The sequence below is a fragment of the Lepidochelys kempii genome, chromosome 13 (genome assembly GCF_965140285.1).
Source record: "Lepidochelys kempii isolate rLepKem1 chromosome 13, rLepKem1.hap1, whole genome shotgun sequence".
NCBI classification, from domain to species: Eukaryota; Metazoa; Chordata; order Testudines; family Cheloniidae; genus Lepidochelys; species Lepidochelys kempii.
In genome coordinates, this window is record NC_136392.1 from 31,380,495 (window position 1) to 31,398,114 (window position 17,620).

The following is a 17,620-nucleotide window of genomic DNA, read 5'->3' on the forward strand; positions in this document are numbered from 1 at the left end:
ACTAGGAAAGGTAGTGCAAATACAGAGACAGGCTACACTACTGCCATACAGTAACTTCACCTCACTGACGAGGTCACATAGTGTTCATAAAATTATTACAGGTCACTATTCTTGGATTATTACATGGCATTTCTGTGTCCATCATGTTCCTTTTTTTGTACTCTGAGGCACAACAGGACCAAATTCCATTACAGGACCAATTTATTCTGTCACTGTGAAATACCCTTCATCACCATCCTCATTCAGCTATGGCACATAAATGAAAATACTCTGATGTAAAATCCATTTCTATTTCTGAGGATGAGTTTTCAGTAGGTTCTCAAGATGGTCCAGCTCTTCTTCCCGGGTTTTGACTCCTGTCATTTTCTAGCCCCACTCAGAATATTCTTTCCTAGTTTCTGGCCTTGGACTGCTGAATTGTTCTGCAGGCAGCCTAGTTTACCAGACTCTGTCTCTGATTCCTGTGGTTTGTCTCCAGTGCATTGTAATCAAATTAACTCCCTCTTGTGGGGAAAGATGGAAAGCAAGAAGCAGCTACAGGCAGATCATTAACCATTGGAATAAACGATCCAGGAAGATGGTGGATTCTCTGTCATTTGAAATTTCCCTATAAAATACGCTGTTGAAACCAAAAGTGGTTAGACTTGAATTACTAGATGAGATTCTCTGGCTTGTGTTATGCAGGTGGTAAGATTATTATGATAATCTCTTCTGGTGTTTAATATATGTGTTATGCAGTCAAGGAATAAACACGGCCTTGATTAGTCACTCAGATACTATGGTGAGGAGTGTGGTATAAACATATGTAGCATGGATGGGCAGCTTTAAATCCACTAAGACCCTTTGGCAGGCCATACAACTTTTTAAGAGGGCAATATTGCATAACAAATATTGCATTTGGTACCATACAGCACGTTAATTTACAATAAACCGTGTATTGAGTGTAAAACTGAAGAGTTCTTAAATATAACAGCCCCTTGTAGCACTCTTAAATCCAAAAAATTTAAACAAAAATATTTCACTAACCTTTCTTCCAGTGTGCAAAACATCTGGGGTTTAATAAAGGAAAATAATGGGAAATAAAAACCTGTTAACTTTTTTTTTCCCCCTCTGCTGCTCTGAGACTTTGCCTGCACTCTGTAGTGGTCCTGGGCTCCACCATGTGAGGTGGAGCCTACATGTTGTGTCTCAGTGCCACTCAAATTTGGCCCATCCATCCGTCCATCATGCCCGCAGTGAAAGCACTCTGCCATTAAGCCACCCATCTCTGGTTACTAACTCCCCACTGGCAGAGGCGTGCCTTGCCCACTGCTGGAAGTGGAGGGGGATTGTCCACAATCTGGCTGTGGGAGCCGGGAGCCAATGGCAAGGCAGTAACCAGAGCTGGGTGACTTAGGGTGGTGCCCTTTCCCTATGTGAATGACAGAGGTGGTTGGGCCAGTGAGTGTAATTGCGACTGAGCTTATGAACTCCTGTTCTGTTCCCCATTGGCACAGGCTTTGGTATCGTCCCATGCCACCCAGCTCTGGTTTCTTCCTCCCGTTGGCGGAGGTGTGCCCTGCTACTGCTGGGGTGGAGGTTTGGCCAGAAGTTGATTGGCTCTCCGCTCTCAAATAATCAGCTGATGGGAATGCAGTAACTGGAGCTAGGTGGGGTGGGGCGGGGCGGGGCGGAGTTGGAATCTGTGTAAGGAAAGTGGAGCCAAGTAGAGCAGTATGAGGCATGAGCACTAAAACACTGTCCTCAGTAACCAGCTCGTAAAACAAAATAATTCTGGGGCTGCGACCCTGCCTATGGACAGGCCAAATAAATGTTCTGGCGAGCTGGCTGCAGCCCACAGGCCACAAATTGCCTATCTCCACTATGTAGAATAGATTATGTGGCAGCAGAGAACTGACTGGGATCCCTTATCTGTTTGTTTCCAGACTCCAGCACTGGGTTTTTTGAAGTTGTTAGGGTTTTTTGTTTTTTGTTTTTTTGTTTGGTTTTGTTTTGGTTTTTTAAGTATTGTACTTTTTTTTGGATGTTATCTGGACTAGTATGTAATTTTATACGTAGAAAACTTCAGCCTAGAACTTCACACCTAGAATGCACTTCCATCATTAATGAAAATAAGACTCTAGTCTACTTTATTCACCCCACCTCCAAAGCCTTCCCAGGACCCTTGCACCTCCTCTTAGTCTCTCTCCCATTTTTTGCCAGCCTAAATTAGACACATACATCTGTGAGGAAGTACTTATATTAGCAGCCTCACTTTCTGAGGCACTGAGCTCCCATGAAGCTCTGATGTGATTAGGAGCTGTGGGTGAAAATCCAACCATGTACTTCTTATATAAGAACATAATGGCCATACTGGGGCAGACCAGTGGTCCATCTAGCCCAGTATTCTGTCTTCTGACAGTGGCTGGTGCCACATTTTTCAGAGGGAATGAATAGAACAGAGCAGTTGTTGAGTGATCCATCCCCTGCTGTCCACACCCAGCTTCTGGCAGTCAGAGGTTTAGGAACACCCAGAGCGTGGGGTTTTGTCCCTGACCACCTTAGCTAATAGCCATTAATGGACCTGTCCTCCATGAACTTACTCTTTTTTGAAACCAGAACAACATCCCCACAGGTTAACTTAGAACATTATCCATGAAATGATGGCAGTAATTTGAAGAACTTAGTGATTATCCTGAAGCAGAGGTGGTCTGGCTCTTAAACGGTGTACTCAAGAAGTAACTGAAAAGGGTTAGGAAACTTTTTTAAAACTTTAAGTAAAAAGCTTTATGCAAAGGCTACAGCTAGCGTATTGTTATCTTCTACTTACTGTTGCTTTGAGTACTGCGTTGAATCAATTTTGCAAGGTCTTTCTTTGGAAGTTACTGTGTCTTCATCCTGAAAAGGTGTTAAAAATCTGGTAGTGCATGTCTACGATGAACTGCATCAATTATTTTAGCCTTTATTTTGTGCTAGTTCTGCATTAGCTACTTCTTTGAGTGCTTACTCGTGTCGATTCCATTTTAGGGGTGTGCGTGCCCACGTGCAGTTGTCGGAGGTTTTTGCCTTAGCGGTATCTGAAGGGTCGGTTGTGGCGCCCTCTGGAGTGCCGCACTCATGCATTGGTATATCAGGCACCGCCCGCCCTACGCCCTCTTAGTTCCTTCTTACTGCCCATGGAGCACCCCTTTCCCTTGCTTTGCAAGTGCTCAGCGTTTTTTCTCCTACTTGATCTCTGCACTATAGCTGTAAATAGTTTAGTTTAGTTAGTAAGTAGTTAAGTGTTGTAGTTAGTCAGGAGCCTAGTAGGGACTTTGCCCCAGGTGGGGCATGCCCAGGTCTCCTGTTTTAAACCATGCTCTGACCTGCACAGCAGTTGTTTGAAGTGCCTAGGGGAATCCCACATAAAAGAGAAGTGTGGCATCTGTAAGAACTTTTGTCCCAGGACACAGAAAGAACGCAACATTCACTTGAGGGCCCGCCTCATGGAGGCCGATCTTTGCACAGCCAGCTGGACGCAGCACCAAGTGCTTTGGCTTCGGTGCATAGCGCGCCTCCGGCACTGGGCTCTTCTCGGCACTCTTCCCTTCGCTGGTGCCCAAGAAGAGGGACCTGTCACTGAGCAAGCCAGATCAAGGGGCATTGGCCAAAGGACTCTGCTTGGGTTGCCCACCCACACTGGAGCCACAAAGGGGCTCTGCCCTGGTTTGTACTACCCCCGTAAGGGACCCACCACTGACTCCAGGAAGTGGTAGGGGACCCAGACTGATGGCACAGTCAGTGCCCTCTCAGCTGCCGGTGCCCAGAGAGCAAAAAGTGCTCTCGCTGGTGCCGCATGTGACGATGGACCTGGCTAAGGTTACCCACGAGGGCAGGCTTGCTGTGAGGGCCTCCCAGAAGGCAAGTGAGCGCCACTGTTCTCTGGAGCCAAGGCAGAGCCCTGTGTCGCCACGCCATTGGTCTCCACGTCTGCCCAAGTCATCAGTTCACTGCTACAGGTCTCTGGCACCACTTTGCCGGTCTCCACCCTCACACTAGGACTCACCTAGAGAGAGACACCAGTCGTCTTAGCATTGATGGTCACCGTCACCAAGACCTCGGGGATGCTCCTCAACTCAGTGCAGCTCCCCCTACTCCCAGCAGCGGTCGGACCATTCCAGGCACTGGTCACACGCGGCGACGGTTAGCTGCCAGACCCCAGCCTTGACAGCCCTGCCATGGTCTCTGGAGGAAAAGGACTTCTCTGGCATGGAGAGGGAATTCAGCCCCTCACCTACACAGCATTGTGACTAGGCTCTGGAAGGTGCATCCGCTGTGGTGATGCAGACCTGGTAGCAGGGCCAGTGACCAACACAGTGACCCTATTGGAACGCCTCGGGCATACCCATTATGCCGATGCCCAAGTCCTACCAGTCCTCGGTCGCCGCATTGGACGAACCACAGTCCGCGCCGACAGCACTGGGCTTGGTGCAGGAGGCACCAGTGGGCACTGCGATGGAGGAACAGATGCCCACCCCGAGACCGCCTTCCCCGGCAGGGGAAGACATCTTGGGCCCTCCCCAGGTAGTCCAGTCATCCTCCTTTCTGGACGAGGCAGTGGCCGGGCCTTTCTGGACTAGCCCACCAGGTGACTTCAGAGAGCATCAAGCAGTGCTCTGCCGGGTGGCCACCAACTTGGGCCTCAAGGCGGAGGAAATGGCAGAGCAATTAGACACATTATTCATTGTGCTCTCCGCGTCCACTACTGCTTGTGTCACACTCCTGGTGCACAAAGGGGTCCTGAATATTCCTAAAACCATCTGGCATACCCCGTTCTCATTCCCGCCCACTTCCAAGAGGGCAGAAATGAAGCATTTTGTCCCCGCAAAGGGATTTGAATACTTAAACATCCACCCACAGTCGTCAGTTGTGTCCGCAGGCAACGAAAAGGACAACCAGGGGCTGGTCAGTTCCACCCCCAAACATAAGGAGGCCAAAAGACTGGACCTTTTTGGACACGCAATTTATTCCATGGCTAATCTCCTAGTTCCGGGTGGCAAACCACCAGGCCCTTTTGAGGCCTTATTTTAATTTGTGGAACTCCCTCCTCAAGTTTAAGGACTTTATGTCCAGGAGGCCGCCCAAGAGTTAGAGGCTATGTTGAACTGTCCCAGGAGATGCAGGCCTTTATTCAGGACCTCCCGTTTGTTGGAGTTGGCCTGTTTTTTGACTAAATGGACACAAGACTGCGCGGTCTAAAGGACGCTGGGGCCACCCTCCGCTCACTGGGGGTGCATACTCTTCAGTCTGCACTGCAGCCATTCCAGCTACTCCCGTCACCAGGGCAGTGGCGGCCTCGGCAGGGACTTGCAAGGAGAAGGGACACTAGTTTAGTTGCTGCCACCCTTCATCCTCCCTCTCTGGTGCAGCCTGGCCCAGCAAGACACCACAGAGGCCAGAAGTGGTCATTTTGAGGGAGCGCTCAAGAGCAATGCACCAGTCAGCTCCCCGGATCTGCCATCTTTACTTCAACTGTCTCTGTCCCTTCCATTCGGGTCGAGGGTCATCTCGGACCATTGGGTGTTAGACATCGTGTCATCAGTCAATGCCCTCCCATTTTCAGCCCCCCCCCTTCCCCGTCCCTCTTCAGGGACACTTCTCACAAGAACTCCTTGTTCAGGAGGAAAACAACCTATTGCAACTGGGGGGGAGGAACCTAGGAACTGAGTGTGGGGAAGGGTTCTACTCCCACTGCCTTCTGGATCAGGAATAAGGGCAAAGGGGGTGGGGGCAGCCTATGTCCCATTCTGGAACTGCAACAGTTTAATACCTCAAGAAGTTAAAATTTCACATGATATCCCTGGCCTCCATCATTCCTTCCCTAGATTTGGGAGACTGGTATGCTGTTCTTGACTTGAGGGACACTTATTTCCATATCTCTGTCTTCCCAGGACACAGGTAGTTCCTTTGCTTCATGGTGGGCCAGCACCATCTCCAGTTTACAGTGCTCCCTTCTGGCCTGTCTTTGGCCCCGTGGGTCTTTACAAAATGCATGGTCCTAGTAGCCGCTTACCTGAGATGCCAGGTGGTCCAGGTCTATCCTTATCTTGATTGGCTCATCAAGGGCAGATCATGGGATCACATGCAGAGCAGCCTTGATCTGGTGTGAGCCACGTGCTGCAACTTGGGCCTGTTAGTGAACGGAAGAAGTCAACCCTTGTACCAGTGCAATTGATAGAGTTCATCGGGGTGGTTCTTGACTCCACGTGGGCAAGGGCATTTCTTCCAGAGTCCCGCTTCTGAGCCAGGTCGGATGTAATCTCCCATGTGAGGGGATAATAGGCTCACCACCGCCCACACCTGCCTCAAGTTGTTAGGTCATATGGCAGCCTATACTTACGTGGTCCGCCATGCCCAGATCCATCTCCGCCCGCTGCAGGCGTGGTTGGCGTCAGTCTACATCCCCAAGAGGCAAAACCTGGACTTGGTAATCAAGGTGCTGGACCACGTTCGGGCATCTCTGGCATGGAGACTGGACCCAGCATCCGTCTTGCAAGGAGTTTCCTTCGCAGCCCCGTCGTTCACTCTGGTGTCCGATGCCTCAGAACTAGGATGGGGAGGCCACCTAGGAGGGCTGAGTATACAAGGCCACTGGTCAAGGGTCCACTGTTCCCTCCACATAAATGTCAGGGAGCTCTGGGCAGTTCACCAGGCTTTTTGGTTCCAGTTGCAAGGCAAGGTGGTCCAAGTCCTGACTGACAACACCGCCACAATGTTTTATATCAACAAACAAGGCAGAGCTGGGTCATCAGCCCTTTGCCAGGAAGCCCCCTGGCTCTGGGATTTATGTGCAGCATGTAGGGAAGTGCACCTGCCCAGAACCAGGAATGTTTTGGCGGATCACCTCAACAGAATCTTCTCATCTCGCCACGAGTGGTCTCTCCATCCCAATGTGGTCAACCAGATCTCCCAGAAGTGGCAGTCTCCCCAGGTGCGGACCTGTTTGTGGCTTGCCAGAACAGGAAGTGCCATCTGTTCTGCTTGTTCCTGGAGATGGACAGGGAGTCCCTGTCCGGCACCTTTGTACTCCTGTGGTCCGGGGCTCTGATGTATGCTTTTCCACAGGTGCTGCTGCTCCACAAGATCCTCATGAAGGTCAAGCAGGACAAGACCAAGACCATTCTGATTTCCCTGTCTTTGCGTCAGCAGCACTGGTTCAACATGCTTATGGACCTGTCAGTGTCGTCCCTGATGCCACTGGCCAGATCTCATAAGTCTGAGGAGGAGTGTAGGTTGCAGTCCCTGGATGTCAGGAGTATGCTAGGCTTCTACATCGAAAGGACCAAACGATAAGAACTTAAGAATGGCCATACTATGTCAGACCAAAGGTCCATCTAGTCCAGAATCCTGTCTTCTGACAGTGGCCAATGCCAGGTGCCCCAGAGGGAATGAACAGGTAATCATCAAGTGATCCGTTCTCTGTCGCTCATTCCCAGCTTCTGGCAAACAGAGGCTAGGGACACCATCCTTGCCCATCCTGGCTAATAGCCATTGATGGACCTATCCTCTATGAATTTATCTAGTTTTTTTTAACCCTGTTATAGTTTTGGCCTTCACAACATCCTCTGGCAGAGTGTTCCACAGGTTGACTGTGCATTGTGTGAAGAAATACTTCCTTTTGTTGGTTTCCATTTTGCAAGTTGACTCAGTTTGTCATGGTGGCAGATAGGATGAAAGGTTGTCCGGGTGTCCACCCAGAGAATTTCATCTTGGATCACCGCGTACATCCGTTTCTGCTATGATCAAGCACAGGTGCCTCTGCTGGCGATTGTAACTGCTCACTCAACTAGAGCGCAGGCCTTGTCAGCGGCCTTCCTGGTCCAAGTGACCATTCAAGATATCTGCAGAACTGCTCCCTGGTCATCCATTCACACGTTCACATCTCACTACACGCTTACCCAACAAGCTTGAGATGATGCTGGCTTTGGTTGAACGGTGCTGCAAGCTGCAAGACTGTGAACTCCAAGCCCACTTCCATAGATACTGCTTAAGTCACCTAGAATGGAATCGACATGAGCAAGCACTTGAAGAAAAAAACAGTTACTCACCTTTTTTGTAACTGTCATTCTTCGAGATGTGTTGCTCATGTTCATTCCATTCCCCACCCTCCTGCCCCTTCTGTCAGAGTTGCTGGCAAGAAGGGACGACTGCCGGCGCCTGATATACCAATGCGTGAACGTGGCACACCAGAGGGCGCCACAGCCGACCCTATGGATACTGCTAAGGTAAGAGTGTCTGACAACTGTGCACATGGGCGCGCACACACCTAGAATGTAATGGACATGAGCAATTAATCTCTAAGAACAGCAGTTACAAAAAAGGTGGGTAACCATTTTTTCACAAGAATTAAGAATATCCCTGCTGACACTGATGTTGCTAGCTCTCCAATAGGTGTGTGTGGGAGGTTCCTTCAAACATACAATGTGAAAAACCAATGTAATTAGGGGGGGAAGTTGTCACGCACCTCAGAGACTAACACTGTTTTTTATTTTAGGGCAATGTGTACGTCAAATGCCCTTCAATCGCTGCTGCCATTGCAGCTGTCAATGCATTGCATGGAAGGTGGTTTGCAGGTGAGTAAAGGCTGCTTAAAGACCTGAGTTCTCATTATAGACTAAGACATTAAAAACATCTTTTTATCTTTTGATTAGGTAAAATGATTACAGCAGCGTATGTACCTCTTCCAACATACCACAATCTTTTCCCTGATTCCATGACTGCGACCCAGCTACTGGTTCCTGTTCGACGATGAAGATGGATTTCATCATTTTTGTATATAACTATTTTTTGGAGGAAAATTGAGTTATCTTTTATTTAGATAAAACTAAAGGAAAGGGTTTAATGTCTTTTTGTGTACACTTCCCGTTACCTTTAAAAAATATAAACTGAGTAAGCAGGAATGCAGTGTGCTCATTCTCCCTAACTAGCATTCCCACTGTGTACAAAGCTGTTGACTTATTGTTCTGCCTTGTAATTCTTGTACATTTACTAAGGTGTTCTGTAGGAACTGAGAAGTAGCTCATAGAAACGAATTTTCTGTAAAAGGCAGATGGGACATAATGACATTTTTAATGTTTCACAAGCCTTTCTTTTAATGCAGTAATTACATTTTACATTTCACTAAATATAGGTGCTCTGTTAAAGGTCAATATCCGATAGAATTTATGAAGGGACATATTTAGTGTTTTGTATAAATGGAGAATTCAAAAGGCTACCGAAGGAGCTGGTTTTGGTCAGCTACACAGCTTGTTTTATGCTGAACAGTTGATAAGAATGGGAGGATTCAAGCGTTTTATTTCTTGATGGCAACTTTTGATTGATGTATCTGTAAAAGTTTCTTTGTAAATACTGTGTGAGGTGTGTCTAGGGTTCCAAACAAAACACTCCCTGCATTTCCAGAGAAAAGTTGAATTGAATACAGGTAGTGTGCACAGTTTAATGATACTCAGCAAAGCCTAAGAATAAGTAGAAAATGCAGAAATATGTTTTGTCTGGTTGCATATAATCTTTGCTCTTTTTAAGCTCTGTGAGCTCTGAAATATATTTTTGGGTTACTTCAGTGTGTTTGACAAGACAGCTTGATATTTCTATCAAACAAATGACTTTCATATTGCAACAATCTTTGTAAGAACCACTCAAAAATAAAATTCTCTTAAAAAGGCCTCCAGAAGCTTTATGTTTCAGCTGAATCTGATTTAGGACTACAGGCAGCATAAATGGAAAAATTGGAGTGAGAATGGTGGCGTTCTCCTTCAAATGCTAGGAAATTAGCATTACTCTAAAAGTATTTTCTCTCTGGGTGTAAGTTGGCATGTCAACAGCTAGTGTGCGTTAATTACGCAACCACCGTGTAGTTAAGGAGGCTTCAAAGTTTCGTAGATGTGGGCAAGGTCTGGGAGTCAAGATCTCTTGCACTCCGATCCCATCTCTGTCACTGACACGGTGTGTGGATTTAGGCAAGTTGCTACCTTTTCTCTTTTCCAGGAGTAACTAGTTGTCCGGGGTGGTGAGGATTGTTTATCAAGTACAGTGAAGAGCATGATATAAGTGTAGGGATGGATACAGTTGACCTAGGTAACCAAACACACCCTTTTATGTGCTGAGTTGAAGGCACCACGGGTGTCTAACAACAGGGTAGTTTTTCTTGTTTTTGACCCCTACTTTAATAATTTTATTAATATGCTGCAGTACTGCATAAGGTGATGGAGTAGCATTTCAACTCTCCAAAAGCAGCAGTGTTACTGTACTTTTTTGTAACTTAGGTACCTGTTACAGGCAGTAAAAGTAAATTTTGGCCCTGGTCTGCTGGAGCATGTGGAGAGTTGGCTTGTCATGTTGCAGAGGTGCTCCTCATTTCCAGCTAAGGGCTCATCTGTGCAAGGAGGTCATGTCAGTTTAACTGAAATGACATAAAACAGGTGCAAAAGGCTGTGTCGATGCTATTTTTAGTTTACAGTAGGCTTGCTTCTGTTGATTAGGAATCTGTTTAAGCCGTACCACTGTAACCTGTGTGGACACTCGTTCTAGTTTAGGACTGATTTAACCAAATCAGTTTTAAAAGAAACCACAGCTTTAAGTTGATGCAAACTCATTTGGATAAAACCAAAGAGAAACCAAACTGATGGGGAGAGAAAGATGAGGAAGAGCAAAAGGAGACGAGTTTTTTCTTTGAGTGATGGTCCCTATTGTACTCCATTGTGGTTTACGCATGCACACCCTGTACCTGGGGTCAGAGAATTTTAAAGTGTCAGTTGATCTGTGCATGCACCCTGACTTGCCTTGTGCTTCCATCAAGGCGATGGTGGGGGAACCACATCTCCAGTCTCTTCTCACCAGCACATGGTCTGGATCAGAACCTTCAGTGTCCTTGTTTCTGATTACAGTTATAAATGGTTTTAACTGTAGGTGTAGTAGTGTTGTTTTTCCCCCCTTGTTATAGTGGTAACTAGTTTTTTAACAGCGAGTCAGAGAAGACTTCAGGGAGTTTACTTGTACCACTGTTCAGGTACCAGACTATGGCCAGAATTCCAGGCTTCAAACTCTCTGCCTCCTGCCCATGATTCTTCTCTGTCAGCTAGGTGCGGTATTTACCAGTCCTTCCCCAGATGTACCTGAGAAGGCTGAGCACTTTGTCTCTGGAAGTATTTCATGGAGATGGCATTCGGACCCAGGCCAGGGAACCCCTCCCCCAGACATCAGCCTGATTCAGTGAGGAATGTGTCTCCTGATGCTACATCTGACTCTGGCTGGCAGACCCACCCCCATGGTAGGACCCAGTTGGGAGATTAGGAAGCAGTCCAATAAGCATGGCTTCCTCCAGGTCCAAGAAACTGGACATTCCTTCCACCAGCTCAGCACAAGGGGACACAGCACATTGTAAGTCCCACAGGCACAGGAAGAACCATAACCAATGGGATCCAGTGAAACCGGGTGGTGAACTAAAGAAGTTTGGGGACCTTAGTGATGAATGTTTACCCCAGCCCTGAATGTTGTGCCCCTACTGGTTGTGGTGGCAGCTTTTCTAGCTGTCAGTCAGGTTTTGATATGTACTCACAGACTTAACTCTAGGGTCTGATCCTCAGTGGAGCCCTGTCCCATGGAGGTAATCTCTAGATCCTGCTGGAGAAACTGCAGGCTAGTGGCAATGGAGCAAACAGATGGGAGGCTGGAACCAGTGCTGTTAAATCATCTGGAAAAAGGGGTAAACAATGAGGGGGCAAAGTTTGCAGACAACAAAAAATTACTCAAGATAGTTAAGGTCAAAGCTGACAGCGAAGAGTTACAAAGGGATCTCACAAAACTGGGTGACTGGGCAACAAAATGGCAGATGAAATTCAATAGTGATAAATGCAAAGTAATGCACATTGGAAAATATAATCCCAGTTATACATATGAAATAATGGGATCTAAATTAGCTGTTACCACTCAAAGAGATCTTGGAGTCACGGGGTAATTCTCTGAAAACATCCACTCAGTGTGCAGTGGCAGTCAAAAAAGGTAACAATGTTCGGAACCATTAGGAAAGGGGTAGATAATAAGACAGAAAATATCATAATGCCTCTATATTAGGGCTGTCAAGTGATTAAAAGATTTCAGAGTAACAGCTGTGTTAGTCTGTATTCGTAAAAAGAAAAGGAGTACTTGTGGCACCTTAGAGACTAACCAATTTATTTGAGCATAAGCTTTCGTGAGCTACAGCTCACTTCATTGGATGCATACTGTGGAAAATACAGAAGACATTTTTATACACACAAACCATGAAAAAATGGGTGATTATCATTACAAAAGGTTTTCTCTCCCCCCACCCCACTCTCCTGCTGGTAATAGCTTATGTAAAGTGATCACTCTCCTTACAATGTGTATGATAATCAAGGTGGGCCATTTCCAGCACAAATCCAGGGTTTAACAAGAAGGTCTGAGGAAGCGCTGGGGGGGGATAGGAAAAAACAAGGGGAAATAGGTTACCTTGCATAATGACTTAGCCACTCCCAGTCTCTATTCAAGCCTAAGTTAATTGTATCCAATTTGCAAATGAATTCCAATTCAGCAGTCTCTCGCTGGAGTCTGGATTTGAAGTTTTTCTGTTGTAATATCGTAACTTTCATGTCTGTAATGGCGTGACCAGAGAGATTGAAGTGTTCTCCAACTGGTTTATGAACGTTATAATTCTTGACATCTGATTTGTGTCCATTTATTCTTTTACGTAGAGACTGTCCAGTTTGACCAATGTACATGGCAGAGGGGCATTGCTGGCACATGATGGCATAGATCACATTGGTAGATGTGCAGGTGAACAAGCCTCTGATAGTGTGGCTGATGTTATTAGGCCCTGTGATGGTGTCCCCTGAATAGATATGTGGGCACAGTTGGCAACGGGCTTTGTTGCAAGGATAGGTTCTTGGGTTAGTGGTTCTGTTGTGTGGTATGTGGTTGCGGGTAAGTATTCGCTTCAGGTTGGGGGGCTGTCTGTAAGCAAGGACTGGCCTGTCTCCCAAGATCTGTGAGAGTGTTGGGTCATCCTTCAGGATAGGTTGTAGATCCTTGATAATGCGTTGGAGGGGTTTTAGTTGAGGGGCTGAAGGTGACAGCTAGTGGCGTTGTTGTTTTTCTTTGTTAGGCCTGTCCTGTAGTAGGTGACTTCTGGGAATTCTTCTGTTTCTTCACTTTCTTCTGTTTCTTCAGTCTGTTTCTTCACTTCAGCAGGTGGGTACTGTAGTTGTAAGAATGCTTGATAGAGATCTTTTAGGTGTTTCTCTGTCTGAGGGGTTGGAGCAAATGCAGTTGTATCGCATAGCTTGGCTGTAGACAATGGATCGTGTGGTGTGGTCAGGGTGAAAACTGGAGGCATGTAGGTAGGAATAGCGGTCAGTAGGTTTCCAGTATAGGGTGGTGTTTGTGACCATCGTTTATTAGCACTGTAGTGTCCAGGAAGTGGATCTCTTGTGTGGACTGGACCAGGCTGAGGTTGATGGTGGGATGGAAATTGTTGAAATCATGGTGGAATTCCTCAAGGGCTTCTTTTCCATGGGTCCAGATGATGATGTCATCAATATAGCGCAAGTAGAGTAGGGGCGTTAGGGGACGAGAGCTGAGGAGGTGTTGTTCTAAGTCAGCCATAAAGATGTTGGCATACTGTGGGGCCATGCGGGTACTCATAGCAGTGCCGCTGATTTGAAGGTATACATTGTCCCCAAATGTAAAATAGTTATGGGTGAGGACAAAGTCACAAAGTTCAGCCTCTAGGTTAGCCGTGACATTATCGGGGATAGTGTTCTTGACGACTTGTAGTCCATCTTTGTGTGGAATGTTGGTCTAGAGAGGGCTTCTACATCCGTAGTGGCCAGGATGGTGTTATCAGGAAGATCACCGATAGATTGTAGTTTCCTGAGGAAGTCAGTGGTGCCTCGAAGGTAGCTGGGAGTGCTGGTAGTGTAGGGCCTGAGGAGGGAGTCTACATAGCCAGACAATCCTGTTGTCAGGGTGCCAATGCCTGAGATGATGGGGCGCCCAGGATTTCCAGGTTTATGGATCTTGGGTAGTAGATAGAATATCCCAGGTCGGGGTTCCAGGGGTGTGTCTGTGCGGATTTGATCTTGTGCTTTTTCAGGGAGTTTCTTGAGCAAATGCTGTAGTTTCTTTTGGTAACTCTCAGTGGGATCAGAGGGTAATGGCTTGTAGAAAGTGGTGTTGGAGAGCTGCCGAGCAGCCTCTTGTTCATATTCCAACCTATTCATGATGACAACAGCACCTCCTTTGTCAGCCTTTTTGATTATGATGTCAGAGTTATTTCTGAGGCTGTGGATGGCATTATGTTCTGCACGGCTGAGGTTGTGGGGCAAGTGATGCTGCTTTTCCACAATTTCAGCTCGTGCACGTCGGCGGAAGCACTCTATGTAGAAGTCCAGTCTGCTTCAGGAGGAGTCCACCTAGAATCCTTCTTTTTTTTAGTGTTGGTAGGGAGGTTTCTGTGGATTAGTATGTTGTTCAGAGGTGTGTTGGAAATATTCCTTGAGTCGGAGATGTCGAAAATAGGATTCTAGGTCACCACAGAACTGTATCATGTTCGTGGGGGTGGAGGGGCAGAAGGAGAGGCCCCGAGATAGGACAGCTGCTTCTGGGCTAAGAGTATAGTTGGATAGGTTAACAATATTGCTGGGTGGGTTAATTGTGCTGTTAATAGAATACTGTTAGTTACATATTTTTGGATGTTTTCTAAATTTTGAACTATTGATTTCAATTACAACAATATGAAGTGCACAGTGCTCATTTTTTATTACAAATATTTGCACTATAAAAAAACTATTTTTCAATTCCTCCATTGCAAGTACTGTAGTGCAATCTCTTTATCATGAAAGTTGAATTTACAAATGTAGAACTAGGTAAAAAAACAAACCTGCATTCAAAAATAAAACAATGTAAAACTTTAGAGCTGACAAGTCCACTCTGTCCTCCTTGTTCAGCCAATTGCTCACACAAACAAGTTTGCTTACATTTGTAGGAGGTTATGCTGCTTGCTTCTTCTTTACAATAACAACGGGGAGTCCGGTGACACATTAAAGACTAACAGATTTATTTGGGCATAAGCTTTTGTGGGTAAAAAATCCACTTCTTCAGATGCATTGTTTTGAGTGCAGGTATGTAACCAAAAAGAAAAATCTACATTTGTAAATTGCACTTTCACAATAAAGAGATTGCACTAATGTACTTGTATGAGGTGAATTGAAAGACTCTTATCATTTTGAGTGCAAATATTAGTAATCAGAAATATGAAGTGAGCACTGTACACTGTATTCTGTGTTGTAATTGAAATCAATATATTTGAAAATGTAGAAAAACATTCAAAAATATTTAATACATTTCACTTGGTGTTCTGTTGCTTAATAGTGTGATTAAAACGGCGATTAATCTGGATTATTCTTTAATTGGTTTTTTTAGTTAATTGTGTGAGAACTGCAATTAATTGACAGCCTTATTCTATCTAAATCCATGGTACACTCACATCTTGTACACGGTGTGCAGATCTGGTCGCCACATCTCAAAAAAGATATATTGGAAAAGGTACATAGAAGAGCAACAAAAATGGTTGAGGGTATGGAACAGCTTCTGTAGGAGGAGAGATTAAAAAGATTGGGACTATTCAGCTTGGAAAAAAGATGATGGGGGGGAGAATGTGTTAAAGGTCTATTAAAATCTTGACTGTGGAGAAAGTGAATAAGAAAATGTTTACTCCTTCATGTAACACAAGATCTAGGGGTCACCCAATGAAATTAACAGGCAGAACATACTACTTCACGTAACGCACAGTCAACCTGTGGAACTCTTTTTGCAAGGGGATGTTGTGAAGGCCAAATCTATAACAGCTTCAAAAAAAGAAATAAGTTCCTGGAGGATAGGTCCATCAATGGCTATTAGCCAGGATGGGCAGGGATGCAACACCATGATCTGAGTATCCCTAGACTGACAGAAGCTGGGTCCGGATGACAGGGGATGGATCATTTGATGACCTATTGATGATCTACTGTTCTGTTCATTCCTTCTGACACACCTGTCATTGGCCACTGTTGGAATCCAGGATACTGGGCTGGATGGACCATTGCTGTGACCCAGTATGACTGTTCTTATGTAAGACTTTGATACATTCTCCCCAGGCTCATGGAGAACACAGTATGTCATACATCATCATCTGAAGAGGGCACTAGGACAACTGATTAGAGAAAATTCTCAGCCCTTGCCCAAAAGGATGTGGGACATGGTCTAAGTAGAGGTGCAGGCAATACAGAGAATGGGGTTCAGCGTGGAGTCCAAGAGTGACTGGAGGACCTTTATAGTCCTGGTCCCCAAAGCGGATGGTACATTCCAATTCTGTCTCAGCTTTCTTAAGATCAGTTCGCCACAGCTTGATGCTTACATAATGCCACAGGTGGATGAGCTGTTAAGAGCGGCTGGGCCTGGCTTGATGGATCTTACAAAAGGCTATTGGCAGATCCCTGTCTTCATACTCCTACCTCCTTTGGCCATTTCCAACTTTAAAAACATTTGGCCTGCAAGGGGTTGCAGTAACTTTCCAGGACCTGATTAATCGAATCCTTCGACCCTAAAAGCAATACACTGCAGCTTACCTTGATGACATTGTAATTTGTAACCGCACAGAACAGACTATTGGGAATCATTAAGAAAGGGATAGATAATAAAGAAAATATATTCTCTATATAAATCCATTGTATACCAACATCTTGAATACTGTGTGCCGATGTGGTCACCCCCTCTCAAAAAGATACATTGGAATTAGAAAAGGTTCAGAAAAGGGCAACACAAAGCGTTAGGCGTATAGAACAACTTCCATATGAGGAGAGATTAATAAGACTGGGACTTTTAGTCATCTCTTTTCCAAGCTGAAGAGGATATGATAGAGGTCTATAAAATCATGACTGGTGTGGAGAAAGTAAATAAGGAAGTTTTATTTACTCATAACACATGAACTAGGGGTCACCAAATGAAAGTAATAAGCAGCAGGTTTAAAACAAAATGAAGTATTTTTTTCACACAACACACAGTCAATCTGTGGAACTCCTTACCAGAAGATGTTGTGAAAGTCAAGACTAACAGGGTTCACAAAAGAACTAGATAAGTTTGTGGAGGATAGGTCCATTAATGGCTATTAGCCAGGATGGGCAGAGATGGAGTCCCTAACTTCTGGTTGCCAGAAGCTGGGAATAGGCAACAGGAGATGAATCACATGGTTATTACCTGTTCTGTTCATTCTCTGGGGCAGCTGGCATTGGCCACTGGCAGAAGACAGGATACTGAGCTAGATGGATCTTTGGTCTGACCTAGTATGGCCGTTCTTATGTTCACATATGGGAGGACCACCTCAGTCACCTAAGAGTAGTAGTCACTTCCCTGCCAAGGGTAAGTAGGCCATGATAGAAGTGATTTATTGAGGATATTGGGTAGGAGGAAGCCTTATGAAACCACTGATAAAGTCCATGTGGTAAACTCATGCCCTATACCACAGACCAGAAGAGAGAAATGCTTCTTCCTTGGTCTGGTGGGACACTATCACTGGTTCATCCCCTAGTTTGCATTGACTGAACTGCTGCTA

General features: G+C 45.7%; 1 protein-coding gene across 8 annotated transcripts in view; it reads left to right on the forward strand.

The window, feature by feature from the left end:
• The window catches only part of RBM39 (RNA binding motif protein 39), a 49,184-nt gene extending 38,536 nt beyond the window's left edge, over positions 1–10,648 (forward strand). For 7 of the 8 annotated variants that reach the window (XM_073309980.2, XM_073309981.2, XM_073309982.2 and 4 more), the window contains 2 exons: positions 8,513–8,591; positions 8,670–10,648. In XM_073309980.2, the coding sequence (XP_073166081.1) occupies positions 8,513–8,591; positions 8,670–8,770 (180 nt within the window). In that variant the 3' untranslated portion in view covers positions 8,771–10,648. Of the gene's footprint in view, positions 1–8,512 lie in introns of all 8 variants that reach the window. The other variant, XM_073309987.2, reaches the window with a different exon arrangement.
• The last annotated feature ends 6,972 nt before the right edge of the window (positions 10,649–17,620 follow it).